Source organism: Tyto alba, unplaced genomic scaffold, assembly GCF_018691265.1.
Source record: "Tyto alba isolate M040663 unplaced genomic scaffold, T.alba_DEE_v4.0 Super-Scaffold_28, whole genome shotgun sequence".
In the NCBI taxonomy this organism is placed as follows: domain Eukaryota; kingdom Metazoa; phylum Chordata; class Aves; order Strigiformes; family Tytonidae; genus Tyto; species Tyto alba.
Window position 1 is genome coordinate 4,430,793 of NW_024881302.1, and position 22,574 is coordinate 4,453,366.

At 49.8% G+C, this 22,574-nt stretch overlaps 2 protein-coding genes across 5 annotated transcripts in view; both read left to right on the plus strand.

The window, feature by feature from the left end:
• The first annotated feature begins 2,631 nt into the window (after positions 1 to 2,631).
• KPNA7 (karyopherin subunit alpha 7) lies at positions 2,632 to 11,169 on the plus strand. The gene is made up of 10 exons (XM_009966080.3): positions 2,632 to 2,817; positions 3,516 to 3,650; positions 4,159 to 4,244; positions 5,666 to 5,934; positions 6,411 to 6,493; positions 7,665 to 7,928; positions 8,280 to 8,513; positions 8,869 to 9,051; positions 9,750 to 9,899; positions 10,955 to 11,169. The coding sequence occupies exons 1-10, from the start codon at positions 2,752 to 2,754 to the stop codon at positions 11,033 to 11,035; spliced, it is 1,551 nt and encodes a 516-aa protein (XP_009964382.3). The 5' UTR covers positions 2,632 to 2,751; the 3' UTR covers positions 11,036 to 11,169.
• Positions 11,170 to 15,225: 4,056 nt separating this feature from the next.
• SMURF1 (SMAD specific E3 ubiquitin protein ligase 1) overlaps positions 15,226 to 22,574 on the plus strand; it is a 47,412-nt gene continuing 40,063 nt past the window's right edge. For 2 of the 4 annotated variants that reach the window (XM_032989031.2, XM_032989034.2), the window contains exon 1: positions 15,226 to 15,445. In XM_032989031.2, the coding sequence (XP_032844922.1) occupies positions 15,391 to 15,445 (55 nt within the window). In that variant the 5' untranslated portion in view covers positions 15,226 to 15,390. The remainder of the gene's footprint in view (positions 15,446 to 22,574) is intronic. The other 2 variants (XM_032989030.2, XM_032989032.2) reach the window with 1 other exon arrangement.

Consider the following 22,574-nt stretch of genomic DNA (forward strand, 5'->3'; position numbering starts at 1 on the left):
AACAGCCGCACGCTGAACAAGTTGTTCCCTGTAACTCCTATGAGTTAGTCTGCAACGGCTCCCGTGGCGCACAGCGGGCAGTGTGCGAAGGCCCAGGCTGTGCTCCCGGGGTGCGGAGGGTGCCGACCCCGGCGATGGGTGCTGCTCCCCCCCCCCACCCCCCAGCACCCCCCCGCTCCCGCCTGCCCGCCGTGAGCCCGGGCGCCCCGCTCTGGGTTACTCTGCTTCCCGGCTCCCTCGCAGAAAAAGATGTCAAGTAATTTAGAATCTGGTTTTAATTAAACATTTTATTAGCTGCTTTCCCTACCCATTTGGCAAACACTGCTCCTCCTCCTCCTCCTCCCCACGCTGCGCTGGCACCTCGGCACGCGAGGGGACAGAGTGGTTTTTACAGGGCTTTGCTAAAAAGGGCGATGGCTTGGAGGGCTTGCGAAACCAGGATGCCTTCAGCACTTCAGAGTCCCCCCGCGAATGCCTGCAGTGCTGTAGCCAAGCCCTGCTGCGAGTGGTCATTTTGAGGTCAGGGATGCTGTTTTCTGTCCTCCTTGACCGGAGCGGTGGCACGGGCAGGACAAGCTGTGGAAGCAGCCTGAGCATCGACGTGTAACTGGTGTTAGGGCACCATAAATGCAAACAGTCTCTCGACAAAAGCTGATAGAGCCTGTGATAGGCACATAGCGTAGCATGAGAAGAGCTGCCCAACAGCTCCTGGCCAAAATCTAAAGGACTCATGAAGATAAGAGGTTCCTGCTGGGTTTCTTTCCATGCTACCTCCTGCCACAGCCCCGCCAGGCTCTTGCCTGTGCCAGCCAGCAGCTCAGGTTCCTTAATCCTGTCTCATCCTGCCTGCAGCCTCCTCTTGGTCCATTCCCCTCAGCTACTGCCTGGCTCCATGGTCCCGGTCCCCGCTAACCAAAGCAGCTGCTCTCCTGGCTTCCATCACCACCCACAAGGACCTTTCAGTTTTACCCAGACAAAAAAAAGGGGCACCCCCAGACTGCCCCGTCCCCTGCGCAGCGATGGGGAGGCAGCACCCAGACTGTCCCAGGGGACATCAGACGGGTGCAGGCTGTCATCTCCCACAAAGGGTCTGGCCACAAAATGGGGCGAAGTGTAAATGTAAGGAGGAGGTGTGGGAGGTGAGTGGGGCAGCTCAGGAGGGAAAGCATCACCACCCGTCCTCCAGCTGCATCCAGGTGGCCGTGGCAGGGGAGCAGCTGGAGATAACGGGGAGGCTGCCCTGGAAGAGCCAATCGTGGGGGAGAACCAGGGGGTAGGAGGCTCCATGGGGGCAATAAAAGAGTCAGTCTGAGGATGATGGGGTATGAGAGAGAGTTGAGGTGAGTAGCTTTCCTCATCTTTGGAGTATTGGGTTGTTCATTTCCACTCCACGATGGCTACGGGGCTGTGCTGGGTTTCCTTGGATGGTGTCGGGTTGTGGTGCGCCTCTATTTTGAGATGGGAGTGGAAGAAGCTCCCCCAAAAAGAGGTGGCCTTCGGGGGGGGGGGTGTTGTGGTCCCTATTGGAGGGGAAACAGGGGAAGGGAGGCTGAAGTAGCTCTTGAGGCTATGGGCTGGAGTTGGCTTGAGCCAAGAGGTGGCTCATCCTGGCTTCTCTGTGAGCTGGGGGAAGTCTGTAGCTTGGTGGTTGGCTGCTGTGTTGGGGTAAAGAGCTGATGCTGCTCACATCCAGCCTTGATTGATGGGGCAGGAAATGGGGAGAGAGGACTTCACCCTGCCCTGCCCCCCCCCCCCCCCCAAAAAAAAAAAAAAAACCCACACTGAAAACTTAAGCTTAGAAAAATAGAATCAGGGAAGCTCTTGGAGGCTGCTCTGAGCCCCAGGTGTTGGCTGTAAGCCTGGAGGGAAGGAGAAGATGCATCACCTGTGTGTGATCAGCCCCTGAGTGTGTTTATGGACAACCTGGCTTCAGGGGGTCCTTGGTGGTGTCTGGCTGCTCTGAAAACACCTCACTTTCTGCTGGGTGGAAGCTTTGCTTTTTCTGACAAGTTGTCTGAAGGCTTGCTTTTGGTCTGTCTTGTGTGTATGTCTGTGGTTACTGGGAGGGGCTTAAAAATTATTTTTACCTCTCCCTATTTAATGTTTTATCACCTGATAATCCTTACCAGTAGCTGAGTTTCCAGGAGAACTCCTTGCTTAGTTGAACTTGGTCACTTCATGCTGTTGCATGTGACCTCATGTCTTGCCTTGTGGGGGTCCCCAGTGTAGGAAGCTGGGCTGTAGTGGGGTGAGAGAGTAGGTTTGGACGTGGCTACTTGTTCTTGTATAAGATCTTAGACTGAGCCTTTGGGAGGCAAGAGGCCTTGCCAGGCTTTGGGCTCTGTGTCTAAGTAGACCTAAAAGCCCCGGGATCAGAAGCAGAGGAAGGTGGTGTTTCTGCAGCCATGAGGAGTGGTGTGTCTGGCTTCCTCACAGGCTTACAGCACCAGCTGTAATTTTTGTAGCCTGATATTAAGTGGTAGTTTGTGCTTGCATTTAGTTCAGTGGCTCAGCTGTAGCGTGTGAGGATCCTACTGAGCTCTGCTTAGGGTGGGGGACCTCCAGCATCTCCTGTGCTGGGGAGATGGGGGGGGAAAAATGTGTGGCACAGGCTGTTGGGAGTGTGGAGGGTCCCGGACCCCACTGTGGATGGAGGTGGACGTTGCTGTGCAGTTGTGACCTGACCCTGCTCTGTCCTGAACCCCAAAAGCACGTGGAGGCTTTCAGCTGGCACTTCTCAAACCTGCCAAGATGCCAGTTGTGCATGAGCAGAGTGAGCGGATGAAGAAGTTCAAGAACAAGGGCAAGGATGCAGCTGTAAGTACTGATCTCCACCACTTGCCTGTGCCCTCCCCTTTGGACAGTGGCCCCTGCTGGGGGTTTGCCTGTCGGCAGAAGCTGATGTGAAATCTTCCAAAGGGTAATTGCCCCCAAATCTACCTGGATGGGGTAGCAAAGGTGGCACGGGGGTGGGCGGCTCTGGCAGTGAGGATGCTCAGTTATTTTTTGAGTTGTGGTGTGGAGCTGGCTGGGCTGCGAGGAGTGTGGTAGCACAGGCAAGGGGGACATGAGTTTTGGGTGGGTGGCTGAGCTGTGCTGGGGAAGGGAGATGGCTCAGCCCCAGCCTGCTGAGCTCTCAGCAGCAGTTATCCTTGCAGAGAGGGGGCTGGTATGGGACGTCGGGCCATGGCATCTGTCAGCTTGTTTTAAGCCAATAGAGGAGATAAGGGCTTGCCTTTAGGTTCAGCAAATCTACTTTTAAAAACACCCACTGGTTGCTGGCTCATCCAGCAGCCCATTTCCTTGGGAGGCATTAGGTGAGAGGTTTTACTCTGTCCGAGCTCCTACATAACCCTCCACACCATAGCAAGGAGCTGCCCGAGGGCAGATGCAGTCCCTTTGCACTCCTTGTGTAGGACACTTGGGGCAGAGGGTTACAGAGCTGAGTAGGGTTGAGCTCCTTGGGGACCTGGGTGATGCAGACACCGGTAGGATGTTGCCTTTCTCCCTTCCAGGCCATGCGGAGGCAGAGAGTGGAGGTGAACATTGAGCTGCGAAAGGCCAAGAAGGATGAGCAGATCCTGAAGCGCAGGAGTATTTCATTTAGTTTGATGGATGAGAGCATCTCTCTGGGAGAAAGCAAGAATGAGGTGAGTGCTGGGTGCTGCAGCTTGTGCTACTTGAACCACTACCAAGTCCAGTTCAGGTGACCCGAGTTAAATAGCTGGCGCCTTTCCTGATCACCATGCCCAGTGCTGGGCAGTGTTTTAGACTGAAGAGCCTTTTTTTGGTGTTATTTTGCATGGAGATGTCCTGTGTGGCTTCTCTCAATGGCAGGTAGAACAGGCTGGTGCTCCAGCTTGCTGGGAGCTGGGGAAGCTCCTGTCTGGTTCCCTGTGTGGTGAGGGTTAATTACTGAGCTCACAGGCCCATTATAGTGTGTCAGTGACTCTTTCAGTGCTTGATTACAAGGATTAGTTGCCTCCAAAGCTTTTGTGGATTCTCTTCCTCCTCTCAAACTGCATTGCATAAAGAATAGACATTGCTTAGATATGAAGTGGTGACTGACTCTGGTCTAGACGGCTGATTGACTGTGGAGATTAAACTGGAGGGAGTCCTGGCTTGCCATCTGACTCTGAATCATTCCCTGTGACACAGATTGTTGAGCTGTCCTTGGAGGAAATCGGTGAAGCTGTGAATGGGAGCAACACTGAGCTGCAGCTGCAGGCCACGCAGGCCACCAGGTATGCTGCCCGGCTGGTCTGTGCCGGGAGGGAGGTGGCTGATGGAGCTGCAGTGGGTCCTGTTGGCAGAAGGCATTTATTCCTGTTTGAAGAGCTCCCTGGAGAGATGACAGAGTGGGAAGGAGCCTGGTAACCCAAACTGCCCTGAGGGACCTCAACCAGTGCCTGTTTTGTGCCCTATGTGCTTTGCTTGGCTCCATCATGGTCCTGGGCAGTGCCTGTGGCGGGGACCTGTGTGGTTGGACCCAGCCAAGGGCTTTGCTGTGGCTCCTGGGGCTGCCCCCCTTGCTGTGCTTGTGCTGAGGCAGGGATTGTGTTGGATCCCCCAAGAAATCAAGTGCCAAAGATTTAGGTGGGGCAAGGGCTGGAGAGCCTGGCTGTGTAAGGGTCAGTGCTGAGCAGGGCTGTCCCCACCTGGGTGGGGTAGGAAGGATCGCAGGGTGCCATCATCACCCCCATGGCACCAGGGAGGTCTCCTGAGGGTCCAGGAGAGACTGAATCGCTGCCGGTGCTTCCCTGGCTGGCCCAGGCTGCCACATCAGCAACCTGCCCATGCGCGGCAGGACCAGCACTGTTCCCCATGGCTGTGAGGACATCTGCTCGTGGTGAGCAGATCGAAAGCTTTGCTCCCAAGGTGTTAACTGGAGGCTGGCCAGAGCAGACCCTTCCGAAAGGAGCAAGCCATGACTTGCTCACAAATGTGCTGTGCAGAGCTGGCTTGCTGCCTGCCCAAACCAAGGCTGCCTGCACCTGGGGTGCCCTGCCAGCACACCATCCCGTGACCGTGGTGGGGTACCCGTGGCAGCACTAATGCAGCTCTGAGCTGCAGGTTCGCATCTTAAACTACCCTCTGCCAGTGCTCACTGCTGCCGAGCAAACCAGCCTGGGAAGCAGATTTGTCTGAAAGTGTTTCTTTTTTGCTAGCTTGCTTTGGCCATCTCCCCGGCAGCGGCACACACTTCTGCACTGGTGTGAGGCCAGAAACAGCAGTGAGGAGTTGGTGATTCTGTTTTTTAGCTGGAAAAGCAGTGTGAATTTCATTTTAAATGTGAGCGCTGGCCTGTTTGGGGCTGGCCAGTGCTCCTGAGCTGGGGAGTGGCAGAAGCAGGCTTGCAGGCTGTAAGAACTAATTGCAGATATTACTTTTTTTCCACTGTCTCAAACTCCTGCAAGGTGGGGAGCGTGGGATAATGTTGTGGTCCCAAAAGGATGTGTAAGTATTGCTGTTGAACAGACACCCTGCTGTTGCTTCAGCATCATCTTAGATGTGTTTTCTGCAGCAGCTTCTCTCTGGCCACTCCTCTGCTAGGGGATTTGCTGACGTGGGATGCTGAACAAGCATCTCTTACAGGTGCTGCTTCCCTTGCAAGCTACAGCCTTGTACCTGGTCGCAGGGTTATGGTTGATCTCCTCTCTTGCAGGAGAATGCTGTCCAGGCAGAAGGACCCACCTATTGATTCGATCATTGAGCTGGGGATCATCCCCAGGCTGGTTGAGTTCCTGACCTATGCTGACAACGCTGCTCTGCAGTTCGAAGCGGCCTGGGCACTGACCAACATCGCCTCTGGCACCTCCGACCACACCAGGGCGGTGGTGGAGGGAGGTGCCATCGCAGCCTTCGTCTCCCTCCTGTCCTCCCCACACATGCACATCAGCGAGCAGGCTGTGTGGGCCCTGGGCAACATCGCAGGTGAGCAGAGGTCTCCAGGCCTGGGGGCATGTGGTGTCAGTGCCCACGCCAGTGTGGGGAGCTAAAAATATTGGTGTTCCTCGAGACAATCTTGTCTCCGAGCTGCTCTCCCTATTGAGACCCTCAACCTTTCAGTCCCTTCATGTGGCCCTTGAGACCCTGTGTTGGTTCTGCGAGAGGATTTTTGGTAAAAGCCAAGTGCAAGAGTGCATCCTGCTGGGATGGTCTAACCCATTAGTGTTGGCAGTGGGGAGAACAGAATGGGTGATGTGTAGTTAGCCTGTGGCAAACTAGCCATGATGGTACTCCAGCCTACCTGGTAAATCCTCCCCATCTGAAAACAATTAATTGTGTGTGGCTGGTGAGTGATTCCAGCCACCAGCCCTGGCCTGTGCCTGCAAGTCTGATTGCTATTTGATGTCAACTGTCTTGTGACTTGGGCAGATGCAATAAACAACCCTTTTTCATCTGTACAGGTGATGGTCCTCTATACAGAGATGCTCTTATCAATTGCAATGTGATTCCTCCTTTGCTGGCTCTGGTGTCGCCTGTAACTCCAGTAAATAACCTTCATTTTCTTGACTTAACAGCTCTTAATCACTTGGGTAAGGGGTGAATGGTGGTCTAGCATCTGCCTTATAAACAGCAAGCTGTTTGTATAATTGAATGAGACCCTGTCTTAAACTGCTTTTAATAACCCTGCCTCTCAGCTATATGCAAAGCTGGGGATGCCAAGCAGACAGTCTTCAAGTCAATGTGATATCTTGTAGTCTTAGGGTTTTTTCTTTCTATCCAGCTTTGACCATCTCAAGCTAGGAATGGGATGAAACTGGTGCAAGGTGGACTTGCGTATGCATGTGGAAGGGCTGAACTTGCCTCCTGATGCTTTTCGGGTAGCTCTAAACTGCTGGGTTTGTGGCTTGTCCCTGCCCCACTGCTTTCTCAGTCTCCGGGGGAGAAGGACCTTCTCAGAAGTGTGATGTGGACTGAGCTGCTCTCAGTGGCTGTAACAGCAGTACCAGTGCCTCCAAATTTCCCATCCCTGGGTGTGGTGGAAGCTGTATGCTTTCTGTAGGCATAACTATGGCCTTTCAGGATAGTGTTAAGAAAACATGCTCTAGGCCTTATGTGAGTTTATATTGCAAGACTTTTTTTTTAAAAAAAAATAACTTTTCTGGATGCTCTGTTCCTAGCCCAAGTCACCCTTGCCTCTTCTTAGGGAGCCATGTGGAAGAAACATGACAAAACAACAGTTCATATAGACACACACCTCAGTAGCTGCAATGCTTTGAACATAGTTCCACTGCTTTCCTGGGAGCATCCTTACTGGGATGAACTGTCTGACTGATACAACTTAAATCTTCGAGGTGCCCTACTCTAGAACAATGAGCTGCTAATATTTATCAATGCTAATATTGAAAACAAATTCCTGACTGTGTCTGAATATTGCTCTGTAACTTGTCCAAAGACCCTGTTCAGCACCTTTGTTAGTAGCTTTTCACAGCACTAGAGCTGAAGTTATTGGAACTTAATAATGGGGAGGGAGGTGTTGAATCTACTGCCTTAGTCACTTACAGATTTCATCTTGCTTCTTTGTATAAGCCTCAGCCCCTAAGGAGGCTGCTTCTGGCTACTGGATAACATATCTGAGCTGTAGGGACCAAAAGCAGGGTGCTACCCCTTCCTCACTTCTTACTGCAGTGAGGATCTTACACCTCTTTGTGTTTCAGGTTGGATTCCTGAGGAACATCACATGGACGCTATCAAACCTCTGTAGGAACAAGAACCCTTACCCTCCCCTGGATGCAGTGAAAAAGATGCTGCCAGTCCTCATCTGCCTCATGGAACATGAGGACAAGGACATCATTTCTGACTCCTGCTGGGCTATTTCCTATCTGACTGATGGCTCCAATGATCGCATCCAAATCGTGGTGGCTACAGGGGTTCTCAAAAGGCTGGTGGAACTCATGGCCAGCCCAGAGTTGATCGTTATGGTAGGAAACAATTGGCAATCTCCAGCCTCTGGTCCCTTAATGTAGGAACATCTGACGAGAGGGAAGGCATGTCTCCTCCATGTAGCTAGTGTGGTCTGTCTCCTCAGACTGCAGTACTACTTGGTTGTTGGTCAAGCCACTGCTCTGTCCCAGTTTGCTGTGGCTGGCAGACTGCATAGAGACTCTAAAGCTTTTTAGAGCAAAATAGGAGGATAAGTCTGTCAATACAACAGTAATAGCCCATGATGCTTTCCTTATTTGAAGGATCAAGCACTTAGCGAGGGATCTTGCTGGACTTTCTGGCATGTACTCTTTGAGGTAAGGGTTCTCCATCTCCTTTAATCTGTTTAGACTCCAGCTCTCCGTGCCGTTGGGAACGTCGTCACGGGGACTGATGAGCAGACCCAGGCAGCTATCAATGCTGGCGTCTTGTCTGTCCTGCCCCGTCTTCTGCAGCATGCAAAGCCATCTATACAGAAGGAAGCAGCATGGGCGCTCAGTAACATTGCAGCAGGGCCTTGTCAGCAGATCCAGCAACTCATCACTTGTGGGTTATTGCCACCTCTGGTGGAGCTGCTTGATAAGGTAAGAGATGGGTGCAATGCTGCACATACAGCTGCTACAGAAACAATTCTGAGGTTCATGAGGTCCATGGTGCCTTGTTTGTGAAGCACTCGGCGTGTACCCACCTGAGCAATCTGCTTCAAAGCTGTTGAGATCCTTGGAACAGCCTGGGTGCTCAGACTTGTCAGTACACTTGCATGAAGGAATGGCTTGGAGCTGCTCTTGGCAGCCCTGCCCGGTGTCTGCCCTTCATGTGCAGTGCTGGGGAAGGCGGGTCAGCCCAAATGGAATACAGGGGAAATGGCTATCCACACCTGGCACTAACCTTGGAGGGATGCTAAATCTTGGGACTACCTTCGCTGTGCTGCTCTTGCAGGGGGATTTCAAAGCTCAGAAAGAAGCTGTGTGGGCAGTGGCCAACTTCACAACTGGAGGTACCGTGGAGCAGGTGGTGGAGCTCGTCCATTCTGGGGTCCTCAAACCTCTGCTCAACCTGCTCTTGGCCAAAGACAGCAAAATTATCCTGGTCATCTTGGATACCATTTCAAATCTCTTCCTGGTAAGATCTGCTATTTCTTGCATTCCTTCTTCAAAAGAGCAGCAAGATGTGAGCCAAATGCTCATTGTGTGGTTAGAACAGCAGCTGCTGATTTTGCAGGAGTAAGCAGTAGACTTAATGTTTAATTTGTTCTTGGACACTCTTGGATTGTCCAAGGGATTTGACCAGATTAAGTTTCCAAGGTGTTCCTCTTCACCTCCTGCAACTTTAGTCTCCTTCTGGAAAGGAAAAGAGGTTATGTGTTAAACCCCAAGCTGGACAGAAGTAAAGGTATTGCAAAAGTGCAACTGCAGAGAAATTGAGTGATGCTGGGGGCATTTCAGCTCTGCTTCCTGCCAGCTGATGTCTGTGTGCCTCTCACTTGAAAGGCTGTTTCTTGTAGCCTTGCTCATCTTGGAACAAGTGAAATGGCTTTTGCAAATGAAATAGGGGGTGGCAGGTCACACCTGCAGCTTCTTAGTGTGTGGATGTGACAGTAGGGTTTGGCTAGCTTGTTTGGCAGTCAAGCTACTGGGCAGTAATCCTAGCACAGACTGGTGTTTTATATACATACTCATATCCCTGGGATGAGGCAGGGACTGTAAATGCAGAGTCTGTGGTCCTCTGACTTGTAGATCAGGGTCTTATGGTAAAGACCATCTCAGACCTGTTACTGGTATAAGGTTATATTTTTCTGCTTGGGTTATCTGATGTTACAGGCAGCTGAGAAGCTGGGAGAGACAGAAAGGTTGTGTCTGCTGGTGGAAGAGCTTGATGGTCTGGAGAAAATTGAAGCCTTGCAAACCCATGAGAACAACATGGTCTACCGAGCTGCACTGAATATCATAGAGAAATACTTTTCTGGTGAGGTACGTGAGCTCTTGCTGTTTCTCATCTGAAAATAGGAAGCTATTATGCACTGGCATGAAGCACAGAATTTAAGGATGCTGAAATAGGTTTTTGGAAGAGACCTCTACATGACTAGAGTAGTCCTTGCTGCTTGTTCTAGTTGCTTTCAAAGGTCTGTAAAAGCTCCTAGTTGTGAGCTGATGAGATGCACAACAGATACGGGTGCCTCGATAGCATCTTGCTGCTGGAATTTAAACTGGCATCAGCTGGAGTTACTGCAGTTGCTGATATGAATACCAAATGTGGAGAAGTTTCCTCCTTCAGAGCTGAGCTAGCTTGTCACTATGAATGGAAGCCTCCTACTCAGCTGATAACCATGCTCAGGTTGCATTTGGATTACTTGACCCTTTTCATGCTAATGAACTTATGGAAAAAGATAGGACACCAGCTAGCAGTTGCAAGTCCCATGACTGTCACAGATGCCGTGCTTGGTCCTCGCTTTACTTTGCAGATGGGGAAGCATCAGGGAAGAGGCTTAGTGGTTTGGCAGACCTTGGAGCTGAGGCTCAGTCTAGATGTGAACTGCATCAGCAGGGAACAAACGTCTGGTTTAGTCCTTTGCCCAGAACAGGGTCTGCGGGATGTCCCTGTGAGAGGGTGTGGAGGAAGTTTTTCTACACACTGGCACCTGCCTGAGGGGCTGGATGCCAGGGGGAATGTCTCTCCAAAGCCATCTCAGCTTGTTGCTGTTCCAAGCAGGCTATTTAATTGGAGTGAGTCCTGCCATTCCTTTCCTGCCTCTGGTGTCTGAGCCTGTAGACTTGCCTGCTTTTTGTGTGAGAGATGTGGGGACAGTGCAGCTTCAGTGTGCTATAGAGAACAGGAGGACTTGGTCTGGTCTCCAAGGGTCCTGTTAGAGTCAAGCTGACCTTAACAGCTTGTTACAGCAACAGATTTTTTAAAAAAGAATAAAACAATAAGCTGCTGTAAAAAGCCTTGGGCAAAGTCTGGTGTAAAAAGCTTAGGTTTATTAAAATGCAGAACCTCTAACTGATGGCTATCAACTTCCTCCTAGGAAAATCTGGATCTGCAGCCTGGGACTAGCCAAGATGGACTATATGATTTCTCAGTGGAGAAAAAAGACTTCAACTTCTGAAGACTAAGCACTACATAGCTCTGAGCTGGTGGGTGGTGGTGTCTTGGTAGAGCTCAGACATCCAAACCAAGAGCAGCAAGGATGCTGAGTCTTTTTACTGTTGAAACTTGTCAATAAACTGCACTTCTTCTGGCTTTGTACTTCTTGCCTTTTTTTTTTTTTTTCTTTCCCCCTCATAAGTTGCTGTTGCAAACAGTATAGGCTTTTTTCCATAGTGTTTTAAGACCCTGCTGAATGTATTTGAGCTCCTGGGCATGTTTGCTGGGTGGAAAGCACAGCCAGAAACTTTAACTGCATTAAGCTGCTGGAGAAGCAGGGTCTTACCACCAAATCCAGCTGGGTCTCAGTGCTTGTGCTGAAATTTGTAGGCTTGACTTGGAGTGGCTGAAGCAGCTCTGAAAAGCTATTCAGGAGCTGTTTTGCCCTACTGCAGGCAAACCCAGCTCCTTGTGAGAGGTTATGTTTTAGGCAGAGAAAGAAGTTGGCTGGAGAAAGTAGGTCACAGTCACCCTGTGTGTGCTCTTTCACCCCCATGGAAGTATTGGGGTCTGGACACAGGAGCTGCTGAGTAAATACTGGTCCTTTGGCAGGAGGGCTGGGTCAGAGGCAGCTGTTGCACTGGGAGCAATTCATCTCCCACTGCAGCTTCCCAGTTGCTATCCACTAGCCTGGAGCCCCCTAGTTCTGGACCTTTAATAGCAAGGACTGTGTATTTCAGGTTTCCATTATGTGTCATTCTTCCCTTTCTCCAAGCCCTCCAACTTTAGTCTCAAGCTGCAGGTTGAGCAGAAGGTGAGGAGTGAGGTGATGTGGCACTTGAGTCCAGCTTGCAGCAGGCTCTGGTGCCCTGTGTCCATCCCTGCAGCTACAGATAGGGATCTGCTGGTGGCTGCATTGCACAAACATTATGTGCTGCAGGTTGATAACAAGCTGCTGTTCCATCCTTGGAGCACTGATGGGTTGTGGAAGGTTCTGCTTAGTACTGTTCAGTCTCCAGGGATTGAAGCTATTGCAAGGGCTTTGCTCCATGCAGGATGGAGGTGACGGCTTACTCCTCCCTGCTCTGGGGTGTTTGACTCTTCAAAAATGACCCTGGGTAGGTTCAGGGCTTTGCTTCCTCGGATGCAGTGTGAGGTGATGTGAATTTAATCTGAAGGGAAAATCTCTCCAGGAAGCAGAACCTCTTCCTCCACACTGGATCTGCTCATCAGAGAATTTATGCATTTCTCTTCCAGGCCACCTAGGAAAAAGGGTGTTGGTAGTTAAAGTCCAGTTGTACTCCTTACCCTGTAAGGGGATAGTGTGTGCCAGAGCTGGGTATCACTTGTTTAATATTAAAATGCTGGAACTGATGAATTGCAAAATGTTTCTTGGGTTTTATTTATTGGATCCAAAACTATGTATTTAAAAGTGTGATAAAGCAATGCCTGAACATGCAGCTGAAACAAGTGCCTGTGAAAATCCTTTGTTTGTGCCTGTGGGTTCACACAAAGGGCTCTGGCTCGGCTGTGTGCACCTTCTCATTGCTGACGAGGCTGATACGGCATCTGGAAATGGTCAGATTTCACTAGGTAAAATGAATCTGAGGCAGGTGCTTCCTCAGTGTAAATGGAGATGCCGACCGGAGCTGGGCTCCGTGCGGCTGCCCTGACTTTGGACCGTGGTCCAGCACAGAGCATCCTACGTGGCTTTTCCCACGGTCGGGTAGGGCTGTCCCTTACGGCTGCTTGGGCAGCAGGGTTGCTATTTGCTGATGCTCTGCTGACTAAAAGCAAGCTAAAAAGAGAAAGGGCAGAGCTATTTGACTTTTTTTTCCTGCTTTCCTGTGTGTTCTGGACATAAGCCTGCAGTAGATGATGTTACACAGAGGGACCAAAGCTGCTCACGTCCACCGTCATGTCCTTAAGCTGCAATAAAAATGTCCCTGTAGCCCTGAACGCGATGGAGAGAAAAACATGCCCCTTTTTCTTCAGAGTATCCATATGTGCCTACTGTCCTGTGCCACAGGGCAAGCAAAGGGAAGGAGGTGTTTGGGGCGGCACCGGAGGAGCGGGACTGGCGTCTGCAGGAGCGGGGAGGCTGCTGGGCTGTACCTGCCCGCCGCTGCGTCGTGGGCGTGTGAGAGACCTACAGGCATCTGCTTGCCTGGTTAATTGGAGCTGCGCTCCTCTGATCACTGCCAGCCCCAGCTCTCCTGCCCGGGGCGCAGGCAGCAGCCGCCGTGGCAATTTTGGTTTCCATGTTTCGCTCCGGAGGGTTGGAGCCACTCACTTCGCCCGATGGGATGGGGGAATCTGTGGGGACCAGCAAGGGGGAGACGCTGCTGTGCTGCTTCCCCAGAGCGGCTCAACCTCCCTCTAGAGATGCACAAAAAAAAGTAGTTTTTCTAATTAAAGCATCCTGTGCCCTGGCCCCAGAGGAGCATGGTGACAGCTGCTCAATCCCCACATTGCTGGAGAGCTGGAAAAGTCACTGCCAGTGCCTGTGGCGGCCTGTTTACCCCGAATTAGGACCCATCATTTAAGTGTATAAAGCAGGGTCTCCCAATTCATTTGTGCATATGAAACAGGGTCTCTTCTAAAGCATTTTTATGCCTAATTTTTCATTTCCTACTGCTACAGTAGCACTCCACAGCCTCGCCAGCACCATGCAGAGTTATTACCTGGGTCTGGCTTTGCGGGAGCGGGTGGAAGGGGGTTTCTGTGCCTGTCCCTGAGGTTGCACACCCAGATCCTGCAGGAGCCGGTCTGGGGGCAGCGACATGAGCCGAAAACCGAAGGTTGGTGAGAGGGAAGAGGAGGTGGGAAAGATGGCTTTGGGCAAGTCTGGGTGGGAAGGAGGGAGGGGTCTGCTCAAGGCAGGCAGCATCCTGGTGTGGGGACCAGGCCAGGTTAGTGCAGCTGGGGAGGAGGATTTTAAGGAAGAATTTAGATGGTGAAAAGCAGCGCCCAAGCTTCCAGATCTGCTGCTGAGCCTGATGCTTGGCCATAAATCGTTGAGGTTTTCTCCTCTTCCCCATCACTAATTTTGCTTTCTCCCCAGGATTTATGGGGAAAGGCTTTTTTCTCCTCTTGCCCCTGGTGGGCAGAGGAAAGAAATCAAAGCCTGATATTTACTACTTGTGCCGGGTTGTGAGTACCCTCGGCATGTTTGGGAGCAGAGAGCCCAGCCCAGGCTCAGCCGCTCGGTGCGAAGCCAGGCTGGCCTCAAGGTTTGCCTCCGTACAGGGAGCTGGGAGGGTGCTTGCACCTCTGGAGGGGTTCAGGATGGGGGATTTTTTTCCATTGGCTGCGATTTCATTTCTGGTGGAAGTAGGAGGGCTGGTTTATGGGATACTTCGGGGTGTTTTTTTTTGGGCAGTTCATAAATCAATAGTTGGGGTTGGGGCAGGAGAAGGATGGAGGGACGGGGCACGGCAGAGCTGGTGAGCAGCAGCAGTTGAAGTTAGCAGCTGTTAGCCTGCGAGGAGGTGGACGTGGGGAAATGGGGACCATTCAGGGTGGGTCCTGGGGGCTGAGCTGTCGGTCCTGGCTGCCCAGGGCTGTGGGCATCGCTCCCAGACCCCACATGCTTGACGCACACGTGTTCACACCCATCCCCTTGCCCCCTTCCATGCCACTGCCATGTCACCCCTATGCGACTTTCCACGCCACCACCGGGCACCCCTGTACATCCCTCGTGCCACCCTGAATGCCACCCAGCACGTCACCCCCGTGCACCCCTCCACACCCTTCATGCCACCGTCCACACCACCTTCTGGGCCACCCTTGGCACCCCCACCCCGTGCACCCTCCACGTCACGCCGCATGTCACCCCTGTGCACCGTGTCCCCTCCATGCCACCCCCTTTGCGTGTCACACCCGTGCCACCCCCAGGAGCCCCTCTTCACCCTCCATGTCACCCTGCACGTCACCCCCGTGCACCCCCACGTCCCCTCCATTCCCCCCGCCCCGACACCCTTCACGCCACCCCCCGCCTCCTCCCCCTCGCCAGGGGGCGCCACCCCTCCCTCACAGCGCGGCCTCCCGCGCATGCGCCTCCATGCCACACCCCCCCCCCGACCTTCTCAAGATGGCGGCTCGGTACGGCCGCGCCGCCCTGCGAGCTGACGTCACCGACCCTCCGCCGTGCGCGGGGGCGGGGGGGGCGTGGTCAGGCGCGTTCTCCGCGGCCGGGCCGGGCCGGGCGGGTCGGTCTGGCGGCGGCGGCGGGGCCGGGGCTGGCGGCTGAGGTGGGGAGCGGCGGGAGCGCGGAGCTTCCAACGGCATCGCGAACGTTCTCCGGGCGGGCCCGCATGGGGGGGCTGCGCGGGGCCGCCGGCTGATTTCGGCGTTGCCACCGCCTCCCCCGGCGAGATGTCGAATCCCGGTACCCGCCGGAACGGCTCCAGCATCAAGATCCGCCTCACAGGTAACGGGGCGGCGGCGGCGGCTCTGTGTGTGTCCTCCCCCGCCGTCTCCCGGGGCCCGGCCGCCCTTCCCCTCAGGCCGCCAGGCAGGGGAGGGGGCGGTGTGAGGGGAAGGGAGACCGGGCCCAAGGGGTGGGGGGTGCAGCGGCGTGAGAGGAGGCCGAGACGGCAGCGACCCAGCTCTGGTCGTTACTGAACTTTTATCCGCCGTTTTCCCGTCCCGCTTCCATCTCCGTGGCCCGGCGGAGCCTCTCTTTAATTCTTATTTCTTTATATTTTTGTTCCTCCCCTGGTGTGGACTCCACCGGCTGCTTCAGCTCTCTTGGGCTGACACAAATTCGGGGGTGGGGGGCGGCTTTTTGAGGGGGGTGTGTGTCCCTGTTTTCCCCTCTACTTCCAGTAGGCCAGGGCACCCAGCGCCTTTCTGGGGTCTCTTTGCTTCTTTCCCCGTGATGGGGTCCCTGTAATACTGCACCCCCCACACACACCCCCTCCTCCTTTCCGGGGGTCTCTTCTGCCTCTTTCCCCCGTGGGGAGGGGTCCCTCTGACACTCCCCCTCCCAGCACCCACTCCCTTTCTGGGGGTCTTTTGTGCACCTTCCCCTTGAAGGGAGGGGTGTCATTCATTGTCTCCCCATCTTTCCAGCAAACCAGAGCACCTTGCACCTTCCTCTTGGGGGAGTGTTACACAGGGACACCCCCCCACACACACACATCCACCCTGCCGCTTCCTGGGGTGTCCTCTGCTCCTTCCCCAGGATTTCCAGGGCCACTTCTCCCACAGACTGGCTTTTAGCAAAGCCTTTCATAATTTGGTTGGCTTCACTTCAGTTAATAACCCCCCGCTCCCTCTGCAGCCTTCTGTGTGCAGAGGAGGATAACTCAGTTGCTAATGAGAAATAGAAAACGTCCATTTAGTTACTTTTAGCTTTTTTTTTTTTTTTAGTGAGTTGGGTTGGTTTTGTTTTTTTTTTTTTCTCCTTCCTTGCAACTTCCTCTTGCCTGGTAAATCGTGCATGCAACTTTTGGAGTTCCTTCCCTGAGTGAGAGGTGACACCAGCAGCAGTGTGTGTTGTGCCTCCTCACGGCCTCCGTGAGGGTGCACGTATGGATGAGCCAATTTATGTTGCACCCTCAAAGATCTGGATTAAGTCTTCTGGAAGCTGCTCCGGTTGATGCCGAGACTGCTTCTGTAATGGGGAGAGACACAGTTTCTGCTTTGTGAGACTGCTGTATGAATTATTAATAAATAATGTCCAGTCTAGCCTTTCAAAGGCAACAGGTGGATGCTCAGAGATCTCTTGGGCTGAAGGAGTCACGGTGCTACTCCGAGTCACAGGCATTGATCTATGTAGAGCTGTTTCTGTGGGTCCATAAAACATTGTCAAATAATGAGAAAACGGTTCTAGTTAAACTTCAGTTACAGGTTAACTTGCTGCTGGCATATAGTGCAATCAATCAGAAGCAGCTCTTAACAAAAAAAAAAAAATCCTGGTTTTCTTTTAATCCTTTTTTGATTCTGCACTGCTTGTGCTTTAGAAGACCAAAGTTTGTGAGGATAATGTAAATCTGAAAATCGTTTCCTTGGACGTGAGAATGCTGAAAATATTTTTAGGTTGTATGGATGATGTTTCATCTGAAATTAGTTTTGTGGTGATGTATACTAAATGTCAGCTCAGTCATTAATGTGGCTTATTTTTATGCAAGTCAGTCAATAAAAATATTGTGAGTTAAGTAACTTACACTGTGGTCATAGCCCTTCTTCTGAGCTGGAGGAAATAATTTAAATAACAGAGAGAAGCCGTTGGTTTTAATTTTAAAGGATGAATGCTGCATCAAAACGCTTTTTTACTTTTAGCATGCACTAGTCTTCTCTCCTAACTGAGAACATTTTCTGGAAGAGACTGAAATTTCAGTTTATTGAGCAACTTTGTGGATTTTTTTTCTTTTTAATTATTCTCCTTTTTTAGCTATATTGAAGAAATCTTCTGCTTGCTCAAACACATACTCTGTTTTTTACAAGCAGGAAACCTGGGTGGTGTGTCAAAAATTGCTGTATTTAATCAAGAAATAAATTTCTTTAGGAGAGGTTTAGCTTTAGAATCATTAGGCAATGCTGTATTCTTGGCTTTGGTGGAGACGAGTGTGCTGACTTACCTGTTTCAAATAGCTGTAGCTAGCGTGACTTTTATTTTCTCATCTGTTTTGCTATTGGGAGATTTGAACAGATTTAAATCAAGACAGAGGATGTCTTCTGTTATGATTTACTGCCTGCATTGTGCTTCTTGTGATTAGAAACCATTTATGTTTTGCGCTACTGAAAATCGCTGTGTAAATACCACTTAGTCTGAAGATGCCTGTGAGTGATACTTTGTAAGTGGGATGTGAACAGTGGTAGAATCTTTCATGCTTTTTCAAAGACATAATTTATTTTCCTCCTATATTGGAAAGGCATTTGCATCAGCAGCATGTTGGGCTTATTTATGTGAATATATCTAAAAGCTCTGGATCCTGTGATGATTATTAGAAGTTATCTTCCAGCTTATACAGAATGGTGTCAGTCCTGCCCTGATACGAATCATAATGAAGTAAAATGGCAAATAATGCATCCTGTATAGAAATATAAAAAAAAAAAAAACCCACAAAAAAAAAAAACACCAAAAAAACCCCCAACATCAGCAAGTAAGTTGGATAGCAGGTTAAGATGACTTTATGTCCTCTGGATCTCAAACATGCTAATCTCTCATCACATCTTGGGTTCTCCAAAAGCCTGTCCCTCTTATTTCTGTTGGAGCTTTTACCACTGCTGGTGATGTAGGAGCCAGAGATATTCATGGCCTTGTCTCTTGCCTCTTGGAGCAGTTCTAGGTAACATAAGGTAAAACTTACTGTAAAGTCTGTGGACTCTTCGCATCCGTACTGTCATCAGGGTGGTGCAACAGTGGCGAAATTACCAAGACAGGGACGGGAATAATAAAGTGATATTGTGAGTGCATGTGCTCAAAAAGTCCACTTGGGATCTGCTGGGTCAGGGAGGAACACGATCCACAGGCCAGGGGACTTTCACAGAGCACGTGTCCCCTTTTTACTGATGTGTTTCTCTGAAACCTTTGTTTGCTGCTGCAGTTGCTGCTCCCTGGGGAAGTTCCAAAGTGTTCATCATCTCCAAGGCTTACACGTGTCTTGCTCATACTGTTATATCACCCAGAAGTACTCGTGAAAACTGCAGCCTCATTGTGCTGGGTATCGGAGATGTTCCTGTTCCAGGTAGCTTGCAGGCAAAGGTTGCAGATGGAATTGGAAAGACTCTGAAGAAGTGGACTAAGCATGCAGCTTTTCTACCAAAAAAAAGCTGTAAATTGTGTTCTGGCTTCATCGGTACTGGCTTTTTCAGCAGTGCCTCAGCTGAGGTGTTAAAAGCTGTCTGGCTTCTGATGCCATTGTGGAACTGAGAAAAGATTGGGAAGGAAAAGGCATTAGTTTAAACTTTATGGATCATTTCATAGATGGAGCAGGACGCAGGGAGGATCTTGTGTGGAAGGCTGATGGCAAAACCAGTTTCTTTAACAAAAAATCAGGAGTTGGTATAACAAGAGAATACAAATAGTCGTCTCCAAGCATCTCACTTAGCAGGGTTCATAGTACTCAAGCATGCATAAATGCATTCCTCCTTGGCAGACCCAGCCTTGGGAAGATGCTGGACTGGTGCTGGTGGTGGCTGCAGTTTGAAGGGAGGGTGTAGTTGAGATCCCTCCAGGTGTGAGGGGGAGGAAAGTGCAGTGTTGGCAGCATTGGGGAGGAGTGAGGAAGATGATGAGGAAGCAAGTGGTTTCTGTGAGATGAGGGGAAGAGTCCAAGGGGATTTGTAGGTGACAAGTCTGATTCCTGTAGGAAAGGTGATGGTGCTCAGAAGTGGCAAAGAAAGGGAAAGGGGAAAGAGGTGATGCAGACGAGTATCCTAAACACCACTTTCAGTTCACTGTAGTCAGCACAGTTTAGGGAATTCCCATCTGCAAAACCTGACCAGTTAGTAGCTGGTAAGTGTGTGGCTTTGGGTCTTTTTGCAGATACACATCTGTAATTTAAGGAATACATAAAATAATACAACAACTTCAAGTAGAAAGTAAAATGTACGTTGCCTTAAGAGCAGTGTTCACGTAGGATTGTTATAAAGGCACAGGTTAAAATGTGTCACGAATGTCAGTATGTTTTGCTTCCCTTCCATGACTAATGTATTGATCGATGCAGCAAAGTTGACTGACTGATCAATAGCAACACTAATATTGGCGACCTGGACAGTTTTATGTCCAGTGTTCAGGAACAATGAATATCTGCGGAGGGATCTCTGTATCAGACATCGTAAATACTTCATAGACTGTCTGTACTTTTATGGTCGTGCATTAGAAAGTCTACGGGTTACGGGCTAAGAGCACTGGTGCAAGGAGGTAGAGACGGCTGGCCGCTCAGCCCAGCCTGCCTTGGCATTTGGAATTTAATATTGAGCAGGTTTTGTGCAATGGGGAACACAGTGGGAAGCGGCAGTTTAGTAGCTCCAAATTTATTTTGCATGGTAATCTGGGAGTATGTCGAAATCTGTCTCGTTATTTTCTTCTCGTAAGGATTTTCTCTACTCCACGTCTTCTGGGAGCGGGTTGCCTGGTTGTGGTTGGAGCGCTGGGCTGGAACTCGCCGCTGAGCTTTGCCACAGATTTCCTGTGCGATGCTGAGCGAGGCGCTTAATCTCTCTCTGCCTCTCTTCCCCATTTGTGTTATGAAGAAGTAGCATTTTCATGAAGGTAAATTTGTGGCTGTTCAGAGCCCCTTGGATAGGAATGGCAAAGAGGCTTGGGCATATAACTGTGGGGACTTTAACAACAACAAAAAAAATCTTGCTTTCATGGGGGGAAGTGGAGAGTACAGCCTTTGCAGCCAGCCAGCTGGCATGTTTGGGCTGCTGGAGTGGGAATCCAAAGAGCAGCCTTTTCCTCTGGGCAGGCTATGGGTAGTGAGTCTCCTTTTTTGTTTCTCCCAGTAAGTCAAAGCTGTGCCAGCACCATTGTCCTGGTGGAAGTAAATTAAATCTCCAAAAGGAGTTTGTTTGAATATCCCCCTCAGGCAGGGAAAGTAGAAACAATAACTACTTTATTCCTGACTTGAAACTTTCTTTTCTCAAATTGAATGTCTTCATATAAAGAAATGCAATTTGGGACGTGGCTGTGCACTTACTTAATGATTTCTTCTTTTTTATTCCATACTACCCACCAGTCTAAGAACAGTTTTCTCATCCGTTTCCTTTGAATGGCTTTATCACATTTCTAAAATTTTGTAGCGTCATATTTCTCTTTGTGTTGAAAAATTAAGCATCAATTCCAGGGTCATATAAGCAGTGTTTCCAATTTCTTAGCGAGGAAGTTGATTTTACACCACAATGCTATGTGTGCCGGGTAGCTGACCTCTTACTGACAGCAACTTGGAGAGTGCTAAAACTGCCACTGTAAATAAAGATAAACGAGACCCCTCAGTTGTTCTTGTAACTGCCTGGAGGTGTGCTTGGTGGGTCACAGAATGAAGAAGTGCTACATGGAAATATCATCTGTGTGTGTGTCTTCTGGAGGTTTACCTGGATTGCTGCCCAACTTGAAGCAAGTCCAGTTGACACACTTAAAGTTGGATTAATCTGGTTAGATTACTTGCTGCTGTTTATGGTTCTAGAGTTAACTACTCGCTTGGCTGCCCTGTTGGTTTGGGCTGTGTTGGCTGAGGTAGAGTGACAGGGAAGAAGGTTTGGAAAAGGTGTGGGTAAATCCGTCAGTGTAGTGTATTTGTGAAGTTCAGGTATGTACAAAGCAAAACAACTCGTTTAAGACTCGATTGAAGATGATATTAACCAAAAAAAAAAAAAAAAGGCAGTTCCATCGTTTTGCCTAAATTAGGAATTGAATCTTTTTTTGTTACATTTGTCCATTATGATTCTAATAGAAATGGCCAAAATATTGCTGGGAAAAGGACCAAATTCTGGGATATCACTGAAAGCTATTACCTGCATTAGTGCTCTGATATTTTTCATGAAAACTGATGCTGATTTATTCTCCCAGAGTAAAACAAGCTATTTCTGAAAATGGTTTGTTCTTTCCTATACCACCAGTTGTGGGGGGGAGAAAGGAGTTGGTGAGATCTTGAGTCTCGAGATACTTGTTGAAAAACAGCGCGTTCTTTCTCCAGTTGTGGATCTGTTTAGGTTTTAGAGTGTCTATGTCGAGGTCTCTCATACAGTCCTCTATGCTCTTGCCAATGGCAGGATGCCTCCCTCCTCTTTTGATGATGAGGACACTACTACAGTTGATTGACTTCTAGCTTTTTTTTTTTTTTGCCTTGATATCATCTCACCTTCTTTGGCATGTATATTGGAAAGCCTGAAGTTAAGCATGCAGGTAGTTGACATTGAGCACTCATGTTATGGCTGGTGGCGAGGAAGGTACACTGCTCTGATTGTGATGTTTCAGGTGCTTACAAATGAGTTCCTGCAGGTACTGCTGCAGCAACTCAAGATGTTATCTCCTTGCTAGTCTGCTGACCCCCAATGATGAAAATTTGTCACCTACCACGAGAAAATTGGGAGAAGAAAGCTTGTGCTCATACTTCAGCTGCTTCAGTGCAAATTCAGCTTCTCCATTAGCTCAAGAATTTAAACTAAGATGCTGGACTTAAAAAAGCTGAGGTATGTGCATATGTTACCTTGTATTGGGAGTTGATTTGTGGAGAGAAAAACAGGAGAGAGAGAGTAGTGATTTCTTAAGCCACACAGCAAGCTTTGCTAGAGCTTGTTCATTAGTATATATCAGTTTACAAAATATTTATTTAAGGTTAATATAATAGAAGAAACCTGCATGTATATTTGCTAAGGGAGAGTCAGCAGGTCCATAGTAGGTTAAGATGCTACATGTTTTAAAGCTTTTTCACATCTCTTTGAAGGGAAATCAGTAATTTCTGAGAGGGGATCCCTGCAGATGTTTTTCTCTGTTTTCCATCTCTTTCTTTGTGAAAGTCTTAAAATGCAATGAGAGGACATATCAAAAATGTTGAAAGTTTGTCTTTCAAATATTCTCTTATGAACTGGTGACTACACTGGGT

What these genes read in the sequence shown, in the direction of transcription:
- KPNA7 (XM_009966080.3), top strand. Translation starts at nt 2,752, where the DNA reads ATGCCAGTTGTGCATGAGCAGAGTGAGCGGATGAAGAAGTTCAAGAAC. An exon ending in GGCCCTGGGCAACATCGCAG is followed by an intron (nt 5,935 to 6,410) that starts GTGAGCAGAGGT and finishes TCATCTGTACAG; the next exon opens with GTGATGGTCCTCTATACAGA. An exon ending in TGGTGGAGCTGCTTGATAAG is followed by an intron (nt 8,514 to 8,868) that starts GTAAGAGATGGG and finishes CTGCTCTTGCAG; the next exon opens with GGGGATTTCAAAGCTCAGAA.